This window comes from Oryctolagus cuniculus, chromosome 3, assembly GCF_051225735.1.
Source record: "Oryctolagus cuniculus isolate XC-2025 breed Fujian yellow rabbit chromosome 3, ASM5122573v1, whole genome shotgun sequence".
NCBI classification, from domain to species: domain Eukaryota; kingdom Metazoa; phylum Chordata; class Mammalia; order Lagomorpha; family Leporidae; genus Oryctolagus; species Oryctolagus cuniculus.
Window position 1 is genome coordinate 169,378,788 of NC_142869.1, and position 15,460 is coordinate 169,394,247.

A 15,460-nucleotide genomic window follows, 5' to 3' on the forward strand; every position below is an offset into this window, starting at 1 on the left:
GGGATTATGTCGCTAGGATAGGAACGCCCCTCAAAGATGCTCAGTGAGCGTTCCCTGGTGCCTTATTGATCCATCATTTAAAAATATGCAAGGGGACTGTGGATCCTTTGGTAATTGGCTTACATCTTCCATTTTCTCTCTCTGTGGAACGTGGCATTTGAGACTCCATTACAGGAGAATCTGGTAGTGCTACTAATGGGTCTTTCTCGTGCTCATTGTATGGATGGCTCAGGATATGCTGTTATTGATCTTGAAACTTTGGGCTTCATTTTGCTTTGTTTTTTTTTTTTTTTTTTTTTTTTTGTCATCCCATTCTTCTGTGCCTCTATTAATTTATTGTTAAGGAGATAGTTAAGGGTCTGTTTTCCTTTTCCTCTTATTTTCCAAACCAACACCCCAAAATCAAACTAGAATATGTTGTTTAGGAGCCATAATGCATCCAGTTCTTGAACTATGAAAAAATGTATAGTTTCCATGCTTTTGTAAGAATGACGTCATGGTCTTCCATCAGAAATCTACAGAGGTGGCCTTGAAGCAAACTCAGTTGAGTGTCGTGCAACAGAACAGTCTGCTCACGGGGCGCTTCCCCGCGGACTGGAGGAGGCAGCCGTGCATCTGCCATGCTGTTCTTTTGCCTTCAAAACATGCAACATATGTGTGTCCTGCTCACAAAACCCCACCATTAGGCAGTGCCTAAATAGATTCTCTTTCTCTACATCATGTCGTTGACCTGTGTGTGACTTCGCAGAGGACCCAAAGGAACTTCTCTTATTCCTCTGGACTGAGATCCTCGGAATGTCCCTTATTTCCCTCATTTCTCTGCCTTATTCTCAGCCCCAAATTTTGCAGCTACACAAGCATGAAACTTGCTTCCCTCCTTGCCCATTTGTGTCTCAGGAAGGGGTTCCTGGGATTGTGAGTACAGGTAGAATCTAAGTATCCTCCCTGTAAACACCAGTCCTTTCAAATCTCTGATTCTGACTCCAATCATAAGCACTCTTTGACCTGAGAGAGATCTCCAAGTAGCAGCTTCCTTCATTTTTGGGGGGGAGGACAGGGGGCAAACCCTTTCTGATGAAGCCCTGCCCCCACTTATGTTTAAGCACTTGAATTTCTGTTTTACTGGAAACTCCATCTGTTTTTCCCCCTTGTTCTTCTCCCATGCCCCTCTAGTGAATCCCTGACTGAGCAGTCAGGACCTCTCCTCTCCACTCCTAGTCCACCTCCAGACTAGTGTGTAATTGTACGGTGCTGCTGGAAATTCCAGATATTTCATGTCAACTGGGCCCTTGGCACTATAAAGGAGGCTATTAGGGAATGTTAAATCAATATTGTTTCCTGCCATTCCTTTCAAAGGTTAATTGAGCTCATCACCTGGAGCCTCCATCCCACTAAGGAAATTAAACATGAACTTGCTCAGTTTTCATGAACTCCTCATCTTTTTGCCCCTTCATAGCACCCCTGAGACCCATTTTGTGTGATGAAACGACTCTTAACAAAATGCCCATGAAAGCTTTTCCGTTGTTGTTTATCCAGTTGTTTTGTTCTGGTTTTGAGTTCTGATAAAGAATATTGTGCAAGAAACAGTTTATGACAAGGATATGAGTTCCCACTGCTAACAACTATTGTGGCTGCATATAGCACAGAAAGGACTCTGATTCAGTTAGCAGTGACTGCCAGCAGTGATGACAAGGAGAATGGCATTTCAAGTGATATTTGTTATAACTTTTGAGCACCAATGGCACCCACGAGTAACACTTGTTTTCATCACAGGGCTTGGACATCCGTCTGAAGCTGGGGTTGGAGGGCATGCTGGTGGGGAAGGGAGAGGCTGTCTTTCAGGAGCGATGGCCCAAGATTCGTCCTGAGCAGAAATCAAGTTTTAAGTAGGGGGAGAAAAAATCCACCTTCTATTTCATGTACATACTAAGGCTACTCATTTTATTATGAGACATTTGAGACTGCTCAAACTTCCTATTTTTCCCTACTGTGCCATTTTCCATTGCTGTTAAAATGAAAACCATGAGATGATCTCTGTGGGACTCCATGCTTTCCCAGGGTTGGCAGGAAGCCCTAAGACCTTGTATGAGTTGTGTGGGCCTCGGGTGATTGGGAATGTGCAAGTGACCTGCGGTAGCAGTGAAAGAGGCAAGGGGGAGCTAGTGAATGTTCTGTTTTGTTGTTGTTTTTATTTTTGTTTTTTTTTTTTTTTTTTCTAAGAAGGAAAACCAAAGAACATGGGTTTCTAAGAGTGTTCCTGGGAGTAAGACAGGAGCACCCTCCCAAGTTCTCCTTGAATGTCCCAACCCCTTCTTGCCTGCCTGCCTTCCTGTTGCTGGGCTTCCATGGAACCTTCCCAGCAGTTACTGGGCTCAGGTGGGGGCCGTCATCCTGCTCACTTCTAGCTGGTCAGCAGGGTTGGGGACAGTCGAGTTCTAGTGCTTGCTACTGAGATTGTTCAGGGCAAATGTTGCTTCTGACCTGATTTGGACCACTAACTACAGTTCCCTCAGAAACATCGCCTACATGTTGGTCATACAGGGCACTCCAAGAAGCTTAGGCAAAATGGAATTCAAGATAAACTGATTTTTGGTGCAAAATTTTTAAAAATATGTATGTATGTGGGATCTTCAAAAAGTTCATGACAAGTTCATGGTTTTCAATTTCTTTCCATCAAAATAGACTTTTCATTTAATTTCATTTTCTGCAAAGTTCCTACATATAGAGAATATTGTTTGTCCTAAACTTTACTTATACTTTTATTTATTTAAAAAAATTTTTTAAAGTATCATATGCAGACTTCCTGAATATATTTAGAAGGATAAAAACTCCTTTCAATGCAGAGGAAAAGAACAGACCCTGCTGGAGCAGAGTTAAAACCAAGGGAATTGGCAGGCACACTTGTGTGTTCACTGAAATATTTTGTTTATTTTTTAAAGATTTATTTATTTGAAAGGCAACATGACAGAGATGGAGAGAAAGAGGAGCAAAGAGATCTTCCATTCACTAGTTCACTCCCTAAATGGCTGCATCAAGGCTGGGTCAGGCTGAACCCAGGAACCAGGAAGTCCATCCATGTCTTCCACATGGGTGACAGGGGCCCAAGTACTTGAGCCATCTTCAGCTGCTTTCCCAGGCACATTATCAGTGAGCTGGGTCAGAAGTAGGGCAGCCAAGACTCAAACCGGGGCTGCTGTCTAGGTCGCCGGCCCCTTTACAAATGTTTTAAATCAAGTGATCTTTTGTCCATTGGTTAGATTAGCCAACTGCTGTATCGGTGTGGGGCCGACGGAACATGCATGTCAAGTGCCAAATGGTGGTGAAGTCAGGGTTTAGTGCTTAACTCCCTATTTTAGAATTTTCCTCTATCATCTTCATTTATGTAATTTATTCAACTTGTGAGTTCCTTAAGAACATAAAAAGGTATTAATTTACATTGGAGGATATGTAATTAAAAAGGATTTTTTTTCTTGGAGGAGACAGACTGAAGTTTAAATACTGAACCCACCATGTGTGTGACCTTGAACAAGGCACCTTTGCCCCTGTTCACCATGCCATGAGCTCCATTTCTTCAACTTTGTTAGATAACGTAACAGGGGTATTACTGAGGTTGAGATATTTTATGTAAAGGGCACAGAATAATTATATCCTAGGTCACAGATGAGTCCAGAAAGTTGATCCTTTCCTGGAAGGGGCTTGTACCCTGGATTTTCTCCCAGGTCCAGCAGCAGTCCTTCCAACTTGTAGTACAAGCAGCCCTGGTTTGACTGACTTTAATGCTAAACTATAGGTAAGGGTAAATTTTTATATTTGCTTTCTTCTTGACCTAGCCCAGATGCCAAGGTTATCTGAAGACGCCTATTGTAAGTGTAGGGGTAGAGCTAGTGGTGATGGCGGCTGCAGCAGGCCACGGTGATAATTTATGCTTTAAGAATAGACGCTCACTAAAGAACTTAATCTAAGAAAACCCTCTGGCAAGGTGACAGCTGTGAACTCAGGGAACTTTAAGACCATTCAGCTGGCTCTTAAAGCCAATTAAAGTTCTTATTTATTGATGCAATCAGAAATTCCATATTTATTAAGCTGTATTTGTTGTCAGGTATTTATGAAGCATGCTATTTGCTTTAAAAGAATTCACCTTCACTGCGGTTCTTTTCTGTGTGGAAAGCCTAATTTTAAATCCAGGGCACACTAAGAATGTTAGTGCCTGCTGCTTTGGCTCAGCCAAGCCAGCATTGAATTCCCTGTTATTTTCATTAAAGTACTCAGAAAAAGGTATGAATAATTTTAGCATCTATATATTTAATATTGATTCTTTTTAATTGAAAAAATTAAGAATGGTGTATTTCATTCTGGCCCAGTGTAAGTGTTCCCAGCCATTTTGTCTGTCTTCTGCTGCGGTTGCATTAACTCCCCCAAATACAGCAGACGTCTTTTATTCCTTTGTTGCGAAGTTGGTCTCTGTAGTGATATTGACTGGTCCTGTGTTGCCCAGTGTAACGGAAAGAGCAAAATCATTTTTTTGAAATCTGGACCTTTTCTTTATTTTCTTGGTTTCTGTCCCTGTGATTAGGTGTGTGTGGACAAGCCAGCGTACGCATGTAAGTGAAGCGAGATTCCTAACTCTTGGCTAATTCAGAAGGAAAATGTAGACTACCACTGCATGGTTGAGGTGGACCATGAGCTTGCGCATTATCTCACTTTAAACAGCTGCGTACAGTTTATAGTTTACTGCAATCCTTACTTTATAAATGGGAAAGCTCAGCCGAATGGAATCTGAATAGTTTTCATCACACTTACGCTAGTAATGCAATTCAGACGAGGGGTCTCGTGCAAGGTCTTGGATTCATCCCCGGGAACCACGGGCATTTTAATGATGCTGTCAACTCACCGCCATCAGGTGGCCTTGCTGCGTGTCGCACCTTTGTCCTCCGTGTTAGACCAGGCAATGCAGTGGGGCCTTCCTTCCCTGCTGTGGTGCTGTGTAGTCGACTTGCAGTGCTGGGGTCGGCTTCCCTTTCGTTTCAAGTATCAGGCATCGTCCAGCATCTGGCCCCTGACAGCAGAGACTGTGCACGTAGCGAATGAAGGAGAGGGACACTCCAGCCCGTGCAGTGCTCTTCCCAGGACTGGACAACGCGCTCCTTATGAATGATTGTGATAGCAGCGCCCAGGTTTCCTGATTGTGGGAAGGCGTGTGAAGTGAGGTGAAGTTTGTCTCTCGCCCAGAATCCTGACCTGCTAGAGTAGGCCTCAAACGCTACGTTCCTTTGCCTATGGCGTCTGCTTTGATTCTGACAGCCTTATTTCTGAGAATAGTTTTCCCTGGGTTGGTGCTGTTTATTGCTAATTTAGTGTCAGTGTGTTTTGTGCTGCTGTCACGTAAACTCCAAAGACTGGCTGATCATTGAGAAGAGACCTGGGTCCCTTTTCTGGAGGCTGGAAAACCAAACACTGATGGACTGCCATCTGGCTGGGTACTTCTTGCTGCCTCACCCTATGGCAGAAAGGCACAGGGAGAGAGAGGTGAGGGTGGGTGGGAGGACAGTGGGGGAGAGGTGGAGGGAGAGGAGGACCGACTGGGCCTCTCCTAACAAACCCACTTGGGTTCCACAAGGCCAAACTCCTCCATCCCTGAGGGCATGTGGCCTATCACCTCTCTGAGGCCCCATCTCCCAACACTTGTTGCTTTAGAGATTAAGTTTCTGGTACCTGCATTTGAGGAGATACATTCGAACTGTAAGGTTTAGTAAGCTACACTTGAGCTTCTTGACTATCAAGTGCCCTGTGGAAGGCACTTGGTCATGTAACTAGGACAGTAATGTGAGGTTCCTGCAGGTGCAACCTTGGATGGGAGTTGAGATAGGGAAATGACTCTCTATTTGCATATTTCTGTCTTTAATTTTTAGTTAGCTTAATCCCACTCTGAGGCTACTGGGCACATTTCCCACCACCTTTTTGACAACCACCTGGGTGTATGGATTTCAAAATGTTTTCTGCCAAAATATACTTAGCTTTTAATTACTTCTCCATGACCTCTTAGAAACCCCTCATATGTGAATCAGTAATTTTCTTTCTATAGTTGGCATGGGTTTAGGACAAAGGAAACTGTTATTTAGGTTCTAGTCTCATGCATTGTCACCGTGCCTTTATTTTCACTGCCAAATGCTATTTCTCACTGGGTATTTCTACTGACCCCTGTGCTTTATTTTTGATAGGGTATCTTTTATTTCATTATCTTTGATCCTTTTATTACTTTTCACAACCAGTGTTTGATAAGCACACCTGTTTACCACCCATGTGGGAAACCAGAATGGAGTACCAACTCCTACATTTGGTCTGGCCCAGCCCTGGCTATTGTGGGCATTTTGGGGTTGAACCAGAGGATGGAAGGTATCTCTCTGTCTGTCTGTCTGTCTGTCTCTCTCTCTCTCTCTTGCTTTCTCTCTGCCTCTCTGTTGCTTTACTTTTCAAGTAGATGAAAATCAATCAACAAATAAGCAAGCATTTTTTTTTTTTTAAAGAAAGCACATAATAATAAAATAGAAGTGGCTGGGGCCAGTGTTGTGGTGTAGTAGGCTAAGCTTCTACCTGTGGTGTTGGCATCCCATGTGGGCGCTGGTTCATGTCCTGGCTGATCTACTTCTGATTTCTGCTATGGCTTGGGAAAGCAGTAGTAGTTTGGGACCCTGTACCTGTGTGGGAGACCCGGAAGAAGCTCCAGGCTTTGGATCAGCCCAGCTCCAGCCGTTGTGACCATTTGGGGAGTAAACCAGCAAATAGATCTCTCCCTCCCTCCCTCCCTCCCTCCCTCCCCCTCTCCCCTCCTTCCCTCCCTCCCTCCCCCTCCTTCCCTTACTCTCTCCCTCCCTACCTCCCTCCCTCTCTCTCTTTCATCTCTGTAACTCTACCTCTCAAATAAATAAATCTAAAAAAATTTTAAAAATAGAAGTGGCCTGTGTTACAGTTCACATGGGTTATTTTATATAAAATCTGTTAATGGAACTGAGAACTTTGCAAGAACAGCATTTGACATTTTGAGGCTACACATGGCGCCTAAAGGAATGGTAGGGACAAAGCGAGCCCTCCAGATGGGAGCCCACTGTGGCCAAGGAGTGAGTGTGCAAGCATTGCCTCAATGGAGCTGGGTTAATCAGCTCTGAATTGAATTGTTAAGGACCTAAAATCATGATGCGCTAGAATATTTAGAAACTCTTGTAAATCATCTAATTGAACTCATATTTGTTATTAAAATAATCTTATGGAATACATCAATGTATTATTTTTGTATGTAGATGCATCTCATAGGAAGTAATTGATGTTGTTAATTGAACACAGATTATAACCGGGTTGATTCCACACGTGCCCCCTTGGTGATTCAATTCTGATTATACTTTATCTTAGAAGAAGTGTTGGTAAAGATAGATTTATTCTGGCTTTTTGTTTTGTTTGTGTTTATAACCAGATCGTGTGCCCTTTTGAGGAGGATTTTTATTAAATGAATATCTCTCGTGGTAGTCTTGACACTTTTAACTCTGCAAAGCATAACAGGACATTTGTATAGCTGATGTAAATATGCTATTCCAAGATGGATTTTTTTGATGTAAGGAAAAAACAGCTCATGTTTTGAATTAAGTGTTGCAAACACCATTTTACTTTCTGTCCTGCTGAAGAAAGACTGTGCTCTGACAAGCTGGTGGCAACAGCTATCCAGATGACACTTGCCTAGACCCTGATGTTTCAGGGGTCAGGGTCGTCCAGGGTGTGGATCTCTGAAGCTCCATGTGGTTTTATCAGTTGATTTCCAAGATGCCTCAGAGACCATTAGGATGGAAAATAAATCAACTGGGATTTAGTTGTGTTTGGTATCACACAACGATCTATGATCAGAAAAAATTGTTTGAGTCGGAGGAACAATGAAATATTATCAAGTGTGGATTGCTAGGGTTTTAGAAGCCTGCTAAAATGACAGCTGTCTTTCCTGTTGGAGTTCTGGAGCTTTTGAGAAGAACCTCAGCGAGGAGATGGACAGTGAAATACCACTTGCCTACCGATGGAAGCTAGACTGAAGGATCTAACCCAGATTAAGAGTCAAGTGGGCTTGCTAGTTGAACTTCAGGGTTAAATTTCTTCAGGCACATATAGAAGATGATAAAATAATTTGGTTCTTTTCTCATGAGGCATGACCTTCGAAATTAGACTTAGAGAAGACAGTGCCAGCTGCCGGCTTCTAACGTAGAATAAGGGGCTGCTAATCCAGGCGTGCCCACCTTTTTCTTTTTGGTTCCTACCAACCAGAGTTACCTCACTTTCCCAGCAGTGGGGAGGGCAGGGATTACATCTACGGAAGTTGGTTCTTAGGGAAGGAGGAAAGGCGCCACATCCGTAGGTACGCATGCTCTCTGACCCAAGGCTCTGAAATGAGCAAGTATTCTAAACCATGGCGTCACAGTGCCTGTCCGCTAGAAAACAGACAGGACAACTTGTTACTGCTTCAGCCTCTGAGACCTCGGTGCCTACTCTCGCACCTGGACCCTTCAGTGTTGCAGTTAACGAGCTAATGATGGACTGTGTGAGGAAGGAGTGAGTTCTGGTTGGTGTAAGAAAAGTTTCTAGTAGAACCAACAAAGCATTAGCTTTAAATTTTGCAGGATTGGTATCAGCAGCTCAGAATGAAACACTGCACAGAACATTGGACATTCCTTTTTAAGATTTTTTTAAAAGATTTATTTATTTATTTGGAAGGCAGAGTTACAGAGAGGCAGAGAGAGGAATTCCATCCGCTGGTTCACACCCCAAATGGCTGGAATGGCCAGAGCTGTGTTGATCCGAAGCCAAGAGCCCGGAGCTTCTTTCAGGTCTCCCACGTGGGTGCAGGGGCCCAAGGACTTGGGCCATCTTTCACTGCTTTCCCAGGCTTTAGCAGAGAGCTGGATTGGAAGCGTAGGAGCTGAGACTCAAACCAGCGCCCATAATGGATGTCAGCACTGCAGGCGGCAGCTTTACCCACTACACCACAGCGCTGGCCCCATGACAATGTTCAAAAAGCAAGGCTACTAGATCCAGCGCCATGGTGTAGAGGACTAAGCTATTGCCTGCAGCGCTGGCATTTCATGAGAGTGCCAGTTGAGTCCTGACTGCTCTATTTCTGGTCCAGCTCCCTGCTAATGTACCTGACAAAGTACTTGGGCCCTTGCAACCTTGTGAGAGACCTGGATGAAGTTGCTGGCTTCTGGCTTCATCCTGGCCTGGCTTGGCCCAACCTGGGCCTTTGCTTCCATTTGGAGAATGAACCAGTAGATAGAAGACTTTTCTCTGTCTCTCCATCTCTGTCTGTCTCTAATTCTGCCTTTCAAATAAATAAAACTTAAAAAAAAAAAAAAAAAACAAGAATACTGACAACTCCAACTCATTCAGAAGAGTTAGACTTCAAATTTTATATAGTTTTAGGAATACCATAATGAATTTATTTTTCTTATATTTCCTCATTGAATTTGCATGTGAGATTTATGGTAAGTATTTAAAAAGTCAAAAGAACTTTTCAAAGAAGAGAAAACAGAGAAAGGATTGTGTAGTTTTATTAGCAGTATTTTCTGGTCAGTGCCACGGCTCACTAGGCTAATCCTCTACCTGCGGTGCGGGCACACCGGGTTCTAGTCCCGGTCGGGGCGCCGGATTCTGTCCCGGTTACCCCTCTTCCAGGCCAGCTCTCTGCTGTGGCCAGGGAGTGCAGTGGAGGATGGCCCAAGTGCTTGGGCCCTGCACCCGCATGGAAGACCAGGAGGAATCACCTGGCTCCTGGCTTCGGATCAGCGCGGTGCACCAGCCGCAGCGCGCCGGCCGCGGCGGCCATTGGAGGGTGAACCAACGGCAAAGGAAGACCTTTGTCTCTGTCTCTCTCTCTCTCACTGTCCACTCTGCCTGTCAAAAATAAATAAATAAATAAAAAATTAGCAGGATTTTTTTTCTTACTCATGTATAAAATAATAGGATGTCTATCAAGCAGTGGAGTCTTAGATCAGATGAAATATGGTTTGTTAGATTTGTGTGAGTGTCTGCGCCAGCCTTGCAGACCCAAGGCGCCCTTTCTTCCACTGCAGGTTCCATGTGCCTAACTGCAAGATGGACACTGGTGACTGGAAGTGACAGTCTGAACTGGGTTATAACCTTGTGCTGTTTCTTTAACCACGCCATCTATTCTTACTATCCTTCCACGTTTTCCCAAGTGAAAATTCTAAATTCCAATTCATGGTTTGTTCAAGTGAAGAAGACTGGATCAAATCATTCAAAAATAACTCTGTAAATGCCCAGCTTTGCAAAGATGGCCCCACTGGTGACAATATAGCTCTCCTCCAGATAGGCGGGGTCTATTTATTTATAAAAGCTCCAAAGCTCTCTCTTTTTTTGTTCTTCTGAAAGGGGGTCCTGATGACAACCTAATTGAAGGTGGAGGAACAAAATTTGTCTGCAAACCTGGAGCCAGAAACATTACCGTCATATTCCATCCATTACTGAGGTAAGTCAAGTCCGTGATGCACTTACGGAAGGTCAATATTTACATTATTTATGCTGATGTACTGAATGCAATAGTTCAGTCAGCTTTGAAACAAGTCATTTAAAACAAAACAAAACAAAACAAAACCCTCATTCCATTTTCTGGGGCCTCGCTACCAAAGGCGGTCAATGGAACAGACGGTGTCATCCTTTCTAAGTAACTGCCTGTCCTCAAAAGTAACAGTTCCTAAATACTTTTTTTTTTCCTTTCCCACTCTGATCCCTGTCCCTCTCTCCCCTTCTTCTCTCTCTTAATCTTCCCCCAGTTCCATAGTCGGCCAACCATGGTCGTTTGGAGAAATCTACCTTGCTACTTGTTTTCAAAAAACAGTCTTAGGGCACGGTGCTGCTCATCTGTCCACGTGCTGTGTGGAGCTGCTTGGGGGATAGAGCTGCACAGCCTTAGAGTCAACAGCAGGACCCCCAGGGCCCAGAAGCCCACTGATTTCATTCTCTGTCCCTTTACAGGGGAAAGTTCCCGACTCATGATACGTCTCACCCACCCGTTATTCAGATATCATTTGAGAATTGTTGGGCCTTGGCATCCATGTGAAGTTCAAAACACCAAAAGATATTTTACGAACCAATATATGGTTTTATGTCTTGAAGGAAAACTTGGTGGTGATGAGAGTGAAATCTATTAAAATGGTCAGTTCGTTGCAACGCTCTAAGTTTAAACATTCTCAGCCTTAAGTGGCTCTCACAAGGTAGTTTTTGAGAGAGAAAAAGGAGCATTTAGTGTTCAGCGGATGCCAATGCTCAATTTGGTAATAATACTGTACACTTAACAGAAATTAAGATGGCAAGTTTAATCACACATGTTTTTGAAGGATTATGTATTTTTCTGTATTTTCATAAAATGGACCAGAAGCTAAAAGGCAGGTACCTCAGAATATCACATGAAAGTTCTAAGATTAACTCCTAGGCTATGTAAGGCGTTAACAGGTAAACAGTTAACTGGTAAACAGGTTGACAGATAAGCAAATGCTACTGATTTGGCCAGAATTAATACTGTGTATACTTTTCCAAAACATAAGCTGCTTTATTACTGGAATTTTCCTGCCCTCTCATTGACCAAGACTTACTAAACCAGTACCATAAGAAGCAGTTACATTAAAATTTCTTATTTAAGTAACTGCTGTTTTGAATTTTCCCAGTTTACTTTTCCTCAGTTAAATTTTAAAAAATAGAATGTTCATACACTAAAAAATTTTAAAGAAATATTATTAACCTTTATGAAATCTCTGAGCAAATATTTGCAGCAATTAAATTCATTTAAAAATCATGTGCTTAAGAGAATTGAGACGGTTAGGAGATAAGAGAATTGGGACTTTCTCTACAGGTTTAATTGAAATGTACTGTGTATGTCACACACTTAAGAGGTAAACTGTAAAATGGGATTTCTAGATTAAATAATATTGCTCACATATATCAACTGACTTTGGTAATTAGTATTCACTCTTCTCCAATTTGAATGGATTTCTCTGTAACTGTTAGTAATTGTTAGGAGAATGGGGAAATGCCTTAATCATCAGAGGCATCTTATAACCTAAATTTAATGCCATAATCTTACTGCTAAGTTATGCTCTAGCTGGGTCAATAGACTTCTTAGTGAAGTCATGTATATATTGTAACTTAGTACTTACTTCACACTTAAAAAGAGTTGCGTGTGTTGCGGTTCTTGACAGTTTTTAGTGTTGTAGTTATGCTACTTTGCTAAAGAATTGTTTTAAGACATGTTAGCACTCCCACTGGTTCTACTCCTTTGTTTAGTCTCTACTTTCATTTATAATTTCAATTTATTATTGACTAGAACTGGAAAAACTCGTTATATGATATCAATAGTTTATCATTCATTCTTTGTCTTAATGGAAGACAATGTGTATCTCTTAATGGAAGTCCCAGAATATTGTGTGGGCTGCTGGGTAAGACTTCTTCGAAAAGCAAGTGATTATTAAAGCCTTTATATCAGCCTCAGTCTGCAGCCTTACTTCTTTATTCATTTTCGAGTTGTTTTTGAAACATCATAATGGGATTGAAGAGCCTCAAATGGCTGAGGTCTCTTAGTATTTTTCACTCTTCCCTTAGTTTTTACCCTTCAGCACTTGGTGAGTGATTTTTCATTTTTCAGAAATTTAAAAGTTTTATTTGCATAATTAGAAGAATCATTGTGCATTATCCTGGTATATTCCACGATTACTATTAGCATTTAAAAAGTTTCTCCTTTTTCCTTCGGTCATTCATTTATGTATACTCAACAATTGATCAAATACTTGTGATGCGTTTTTTCCAGCTTAGATATGGACTCCTATTTAGAAACATTTCTGATATGTTGTGTGGGATTATTGAAATAAAATTATGTAGATAGCCTTTCCATCCTTTGGAATACCCATTGCTTTTATTCCTTGCTAGCTCAAAGTGAATGCAATTTAGCATTCCATTATGGTGAAGACAGTATAGCATTATTGTACGTGAACAAAAGAAAGAAAACACAGCATACCGGGAGAGGCAGTGTGGAAGAATGCAAGCACAGGAGAAAGTACAGGATTTGAAATTTGAAATGAAAACCACAGCAAGATAGCCTGGTTCAACTCCAGGCTCCGTATCCTAATTTTTTTCACAGATTGCATATCAAACTTTGATTCTATGTCATTTCCTATGGGGGGAAAAGAAACAAGTCCATACCCTGTCTCAACGGCTACAAGCTGCTCTTCCAGCTGGGGCATGGGGGCAAAACGTAAGGCTGAACAAAACATCCCATCCTGCTCTTCTGAGCTCTGTCCGTGATTGCCATCGGCCGGCACTAAGTTCTTCGCAGCCTACAGGGTTTCTCTATCCAGAGTCCTGAACCACCCTGCTGGAGACAGCGGGCGGTGCAGATCGCTGTTCCACTGCCTGTGTGTGTCCCGGCACTGTCTCTGCTGGCCGCACTCAGCAGTTTCCTACGAGGTCCTCGACGCTGGTCATCGTGCCCCTGTATTGAGTGCTGCCCTCCCAGCTCCTGTAGCTCCTCGCTAGGAGTCTACAGGCTGCTCACGCCTCACTCCTGTTGGCCCCTTTACTTGTCTGTTTCCTGCTTTTTCTCAGTGTTTTCCTTCTGGTCCATCTTGTCTTTTAGCAATTTCCGGCAGGACGCCGTGTAGAATTATCTCACATGCTTTCCTCTTAGCCATTGTGTGCGGTTCAACCCCTACTAACTCTCTGGATGATACAAGGTCATTTAATCAATCTTTCTGCCGGTAGGTCTACGTGAACGAAAAGGTTTATTGAAACAAATAGGTTTCTAGCCAGGCCTGCGTAGAGTGTAATGGACCCTAAAAAGGTATAACTAATGTCTTTTTCCCCCCAACGAATGTGCCTGCTATTTTTCAGTCTTCTCCGGAACCCTTCCAGAAAAATGAATGAATTCGCTCTGATAAACGGAATTTATTTTCTAGGCCTTCAGTCTGGGGGACACGAGGAAGATATGTTAATGTTGAAATTAGAGTGGCATATTTCTCTTCTTTTCTGCCGGTCTGACATACAATTAGGTTTCCTCCCAAAAATTAATATTTTTTGAATACTTAGGGTGTTAATTAAGCACAATCAAACATAAACAAACCTTTGGCAACGGAGTATATTTTACTGAGGTGTCAACTATAGTTTAACACAGAGTGGCACTTTTTATTACAATTAGTAAATAATGTAGCCATTTCAAGAAATCTGAAATTCCTCTATGGTTTCAGTTTGTGGAGTTTGTGGGGGAGGAAGTGAGAATTTATTTTTCCATTCGTTTCTCGTTATTCTTTATTTTCTGAAAACCTAAAAAGAAAGAATACATTGTCTTTAGATTTGATAATACTGTTCGTTTGCATAGTAAAGCATGAGTGAGAACAACAGTTATTTCTTTAAAAATCCGAATGCTTATAGCATCTAACTAAAATCTTCAGAAAACGCTTGGATGCTTTTTCCTGCTCTCAGTGGGCCAGTAAGGCACCCTGGTGGGATGCCCTTGCTGTAGCCATACCTCACAATCATCAGAGAACCAAGAGGGACTTAACGCAGCCCTCCACAGCCTTAGAAAGGAAAGCCCAGTCCCGATGCACTAGGGGGCGAGTCAAGGGGCTGAGGACGCCTTCTTGCTGTATTCTCTCAGGGTCTCATCTCTTGGCTCAGGGCCCCTCCCTGAAAATAGGCCTTCCACTTCCCAGTTGGAACACTTGGTCAGTCAATGTCCTAAGCGCACACATTGGATCATGCTGTCAGCACTGCAGCGGGGCTTTGATGGCATCCAAACCCTGTGAGCCTCAAGTTTGTCTTCTGGGTAAAGTCAGGGCGTTGATTGGTCTAATGCTGATGTCTCCCTTTCAGCTTTTGTGACTCTGTGACTGGGAAAGACTTTTTTTTTTTTTTTTTTTACAGGCAGAGTGGACAGTGAGAGAGAGAGAGAGAAAGGTCTTCCTTTGCCGTTGGTTCACCCTCCAATGGCTGCCGTGGCCAGCGTGCTGCGGCCGGCGCACTGCGCTGATCCGAAGGCAGGAGCCAGGTGCTTCTCCTGGTCTCCCATGGGGTGCAGGGCCCAAGCACTTGGGCCATCCTCCACTGCACTCCCGGGTCACAGCAGAGAGCTGGCCTGGAAGAGGGGCAACCGGGACAGAATCCGACGCCCCGACCGGGACTAGAACCCGGTGTGCCAGCGCCGCAAGGCGGAGGATTAGCCTAGTGAGCCGCAGACTTTTATAATAGTTAGGGAGTCCAAAGGCCTGACGTTCGAAAATTTAAAAATGCAAGCATGTTTTACAGTGGCTTACATCTTTTGTGTGTTTTCTTCAGCTGTCTGTTAAAAGGCAGTTGGTTCTTTATTGCAATGAGCACTTTGCATATGTAAAGCATGTTTCTCAGGAGACCATTGAGGAACAGCTGTTTG

General features: G+C 43.0%; 1 protein-coding gene and 1 non-coding gene across 10 annotated transcripts in view; one reads left to right on the forward strand and one right to left on the reverse strand.

Moving 5' to 3' along the window:
* The window catches only part of EXOC4 (exocyst complex component 4), an 867,110-nt gene that overhangs the window by 396,705 nt on the left and 454,945 nt on the right, over window positions 1-15,460 (forward strand). For 7 of the 9 annotated variants that reach the window (XM_002711996.6, XM_070071324.2, XM_089328633.1 and 4 more), the window contains exon 10: window positions 10,420-10,516. In XM_002711996.6, coding sequence (XP_002712042.4) covers window positions 10,420-10,516 — 97 coding nt within the window. Of the gene's footprint in view, window positions 1-10,419; window positions 10,517-11,022; window positions 12,532-15,460 lie in introns of those variants that run through there. The other 2 variants (XM_089328635.1, XM_089328637.1) reach the window with 1 other exon arrangement.
* LOC127491915 (small nucleolar RNA SNORA22) lies at window positions 2,789-2,917 on the reverse strand. The gene has a single exon (XR_007920842.3). It is a non-coding gene; the product is annotated as a small nucleolar RNA SNORA22 (small nucleolar RNA).